The following is a 4789-nucleotide window of genomic DNA, read 5'->3' as shown; positions in this document are numbered from 1 at the left end:
AGTGGCTGCAAGGCAGATGCAGTGGCTGCAAGGCAGAGGCAGTGGCTGCAAGGCAGAGGCAGTGGCTGCAAGGCAGAGGCAGTGGCTGAAAGAGAGGCCTGACAGGAACAGTGCTCAGAGGCCCTGGTGGGGGTGGGGAGGTCTGGTTCACAAGAGGAGCCTCCAGATCAATAGAGTGAGGTCATTGAGAGCTCTGCGGCTCCTCGGATGCCATGAGACCCAATGAAGGCTGTGAAGCAGGGTGGTGTCCGTTTCTTTCTTGTGGTCAACTTTCAGGAGTCAGTTGTCTTCCTCCAACAGGTGGGTCCTGGGGCTTGAACTTGGGTCGTCAGACTTAGCAGCGAGTGCCTTTACCCGCTAAGCCTTCTCCCTGGCCTCAATGCTCACTTTCAGAAGACGCCTTCTGTGGCTTCTGTGAAGAGCCAGTGGGGGGAATGGAGATGACGGTAGGGAGAATTGACAAGGGTGAGGAGCAGAGGCAGGCAGAGCTTTGTGAGCTCCACTTGAGTCTGTTCTACACAGTGAATTATAGACCAGCCAGAGCTGCAGAGTGGGACCATGTCTCAAAACATAAATGTATACATAAAAATGAAATTAAATTAAAAACGTTAAATGCAGTTCTTTTTTAAAATGGCGGAGTGGGGAGCTAGCAGGCTGCTCTGACCAGAGCCCAGTTGTTAGAGGACATGTTTGAAGATCAGGGTGCAGGCTCCAGCGTTAAATAAACCAGGTACACACCTGTTCCTGGCACTGAGGAGGTAGAGGCTGGATAATCAGGAGTTCAAAGTCATCCTCAGCTAATTTGAGGCCACCTTAGACTACATAAAAGCATGTATCAAAAAAATAATAATAAAATATCAAAACAAAACTAGCAGGCCCCACTTGGCTGGGGTGAAACAAGAAACACACATCTGTCTGAGGTAGGCCAACACCTGCACACCCACAGAGGGACGGGGGACTACAGGGTGGAGAGAAGGTCCTTGCCGAGTTGGGGGTTCACTGGGAGGCAATATGGCTGCCTCACCCACCCACTGGCAGTGGGTGTGGGGTCTGTGCCAAAGACACGAAGGCAAATGGCCACTTGCTCTCACCTCCTCGACACCCAGCCGTACTGGCCCCAGAACCTTGGACAGGGACAGACAGTCTGGGAAGGATCCCAGGGAGGGCTGCAGTTTGGGGGTTGAAGCCCGTCTGTTCTTGTTTCTCGGGGTCCTTTGGCCTGGAACATTTGGTGGAGCCCATTAAAATTAAAAAGCCAAGTGGCTGGAGGCTCGGAATGCCAGCTCATTTTCCCTGGCATGGTAGGTCCTGTTTAAGGGAACCAGCTGGCATTAATGGCACACAACTCATCACGAACAGCAGCTAGCGATCAGAAGAATCGGAGCTAATAATCGGGTTCAGGGGAGATAATGAGATATGGAACAGCCATCGCCGAGGGTCCCCCAGGGTCTGTTTTAACAGCCTCCAAATAAACTACAAAACAGAAATTAACCAAACAGGGGCTCCATTTGGGCAGAGGGGGAAAACAAACAAGGTAGAGATTTGCAGCCGGTTTCCTAGTGCGGCCATGCCCATGCTCAGGACCCGCGGGACAGCGACCACTGCCTGAAGGAGGTCAGAGCTGCTGGTGGGAAGCCTAGAGACTTCAGGGAGACTCTCGCCGTCCTTCTTTCCTACCCCCATTCCCACTTGGCATGGGGCAAACCAGCTAGATTACCTCTTCAAGACACTGACAGTCCTAGCCAGGGGGGAGAATGGCCAGCCAGGGAGGGGTCAGTCTCAGGTTGGATAGCAATTCTCAGCGTTGGCTACAAACAGTTATCTCTAGTCTCTGTCTCCCTCCCCATACACTTCAGCTCTGCCTACTCCCAGAAGGCTGCCAGTCATGAGAAAGTTTGGGCCTCCTTGTTCCCTTCCCCCATGACTCCTGCTTCCCATTCCTCTAATACGTCATCATCTTTCTAAGTATGTGTGCAGGGCCTTGCCCCCTTCCAGGACAGGGATACGTCAAAGGCCCCACCTCCCATTACACAACACCTGGACCCCAATGCCTCGTGGGCCTTTGTCAGGGATTCTGTGTTCCACACATGCTCCATGGTTTGGGGTATCAGACCGTTGCTTCTTGAGAGAAGGCTGTGTTAGTTGCTTTCTCATTCTGTGATCAAACACCCCTAAGGATGCCCTAAGGGAGGGAGGGTTTGCGGTTGGGCTCTCAGTTTGAGGATACCGTCTGCCATGGCAGGAAAGGCGTGGTGACATAGAGGTGGCATGTCACTGCACCCACAGTAGGAGGAAAAGCAGGATGAGTGTGGGTGTCCAGCCTGCTTTCTCCTTATGCAGTCCAGGACCCTGACCCACATTTAGGGTAGCTCTTCCTAGCTCAGTGGACCCAATCAAGAAACTCCCTTACAGGCACACCCTCATGGTTATTTCCTAGGTGATTTTAGATTCTGTCAAGTTAAGGGTGTTAACTATCACACTGGTCAGTTGGAAAGTGGGGGTGAAGCTTTGGAATCAGCAGGCCCTGAGTTCAAATCCTAGCTTTGCCTGCCACGACATGGCTGGCTGTCCTGGGCAAAGTCACCAATCCTTTCTGGGCCTACCTCTTCTTGGTGAAAATATTTTGTTAAGACATTGTATGTGATAGCGGCGGTGTGGCTCTGTGGTAGAGTGCTTGCCCAGAAGCCAGGCATCCTGGGTTCAGCCCCCAGCACAGAAAATAAAAAGCTCTTGCAAGTAAACATGCTGACCATACATAGATCTCCAGACAGTCCACTCCGCTTCCTGTTCTTCTGCAGCCGTGTTCTGTTCTTCATGCTTTCCCCCTGTGCTTTTATTTTTTGTGGGACTCAAGAGGCCATTTCTGAGTCACTCGCTGCTGAGAGCTGGGGCTCCCTGGACTTCGTGAGCTCCATCCAAGCAGCAGTACCCAGGACGGGCCGGTGGCATTCGGAAAGGTCCTCAGTATCGCTGGAGTATGGATAAGCTGTCAGTTCCTGCCACTCAGCTTGCCCTGACTCAAGCACACAGTGAGGACGCAGACAGGGCTCTGAACATCACCCTGACAGTTAGGATGTGCATTCAGCACTCAGAGCCTGGGCAGAAGAGGCTGGCTGCCTACGGGATGGTTATCAGGCACACCCTTGTCCTATGCTCCTGCACTGGAGACCCGGCCCAGCTGTTCCTGTTCTCCAGCAGGCTTTCAGCCTTCTGGAGACTTCCTAAAGCCCTGGCAAACAAAAACCCTGAGTCCAGAGCCAGGCTACGAGCACAGGGTAGCCTGCTAAGCCACCAGGAGTCCAGAGCTGAATACAGCCCAGATCTTGCTATGCCCCTCACTGCCTCCTCTTCCCAGGATGGACCATCAGGGCAGGGCTGGCTGGGCATCATTCCGGGGTACCATCTGGGTCACATCTGCTTCTTCCCATGCCTGCTGCCTATCTAGCTTCTTCTAGATAATCCTCTGATGGCCTAATTCACCTTCCTGTCCCCCAGAGAAGGTGTCATTCACCTGTGGAAGCTCTCCATCCAGTTGTCTGCTTGTACCTATTCCTCAACCACTAGCTCACTGAGCATGTGGTCAGGGCTGCTAGACACAGCATTTAGTGCTGAGTGCACAATGAAAAGGCCTGTGGTCCTTCCCGCTCACGGGTCCAGGGTCAGGGGCCACACTGATGAGCCGAGGACTAAGTGCTTGGAGAAAGGTGCCAGGGAAACAGGATCCATGGTCTGCCTGCCTAGGAGAGATGACATTGTCCCATGACTGCACTTACTGAGTTCTTGTGTCTGTCAAGCTCATTCCTTTTATGTACATTCTTATCCTGAACCCTGAACGTGGTAGAAATAACTGTCCTTTTTCTACCACCAGGCAGTGAAGTAGAGAAAGGATAATGAGTCACCTGCATAAGGTCCCACTGCTAGTAAGTGACAGAGGTGGTAGACTTCAGAGCTGGTCCTGAGGGAACAGGTGTGGCCTGAGGTGGGTGGGTCACCCCACATCTAGGGACCCGGTCAGCAAAGGCTAGAGGCTAGAAGGCCCAGTTGGCCTCAGAAGGGCTTCACCTGGGTGTGGGGTTGAGGGAAATTGGAGGGAATTCCCTCCTGCCGTCCCTCCAGTTCTGTTCCTCCATCCCATGAGCCCTTGCAGCATCCTGCATCTTTTTCTGTGTTCTTTCCTTTCCAAGGTGGGCCTTAATGTACTGGTTCAGAAAGCCAACAAGTTCACCCCAGCCACTCGCCTTCTTGTGCAGAGATTCGTGCCCTTCCCTGCAGTAGGTAAGATGTACACACAGGTGTGTGTGTGTGTGTGTGTGTGTGTGTGTGTGTGTGTGTGTGTGTGTGTGTGTGTGTTGTATGATGGGAGGTCGGGGAACTTGCGAGAACCTGGGTGCATGGTGGCTCTTCCACATCATATCTCCCTGATGTTTGCTGACTTGTAGCTGGGAGATCTTGAACAAAATTCACACAGACAGAAATGCAGGACCCACCAGCTCAATTCATGAGATGCAGTTTTAGTAGAAATTCTTGTGTGTTTGTTTTGTTTTGTGGTATTGGGGATGGGACCCGGGACTTCATGCACACAAGGCAAGTGTTTTACCAACTGAGCTCCACCCCCACTGTGCTCACTCTGAAGAGCTGAGTCCTCCACCCCCACTGTGCTCACTCTAAAGAGCTGAGTCCTCCAGCACCCCACAGTGCTCACTCTGAAGAGCTGAGTCCTCTGCCCCCACTGTGCTCACTCTGAAGAGCTGAGTCCTCCACCTTCACTGTGCTCACTCTGAAGAGCTGA

General features: G+C 52.6%; 1 protein-coding gene across 1 annotated transcript in view; it reads left to right on the top strand.

Annotated features, from left to right (window-relative positions):
• Positions 1 to 4789, top strand: part of Sfxn5 (sideroflexin 5) — a 116896-nt gene that overhangs the window by 70295 nt on the left and 41812 nt on the right. Inside the window, exon 10 of the mRNA XM_005369836.2 lies at positions 4185 to 4275. Coding sequence (XP_005369893.1) covers positions 4185 to 4275 — 91 coding nt within the window. The remainder of the gene's footprint in view (positions 1 to 4184; positions 4276 to 4789) is intronic.

The sequence above is a fragment of the Microtus ochrogaster genome, unplaced genomic scaffold, assembly GCF_000317375.1.
Source record: "Microtus ochrogaster isolate Prairie Vole_2 unplaced genomic scaffold, MicOch1.0 UNK62, whole genome shotgun sequence".
Classification (NCBI taxonomy): domain Eukaryota; kingdom Metazoa; phylum Chordata; class Mammalia; order Rodentia; family Cricetidae; genus Microtus; species Microtus ochrogaster.
Note: the sequence above shows the minus strand (reverse complement) of the source record. Positions and strands in the feature narration are given on the sequence as shown.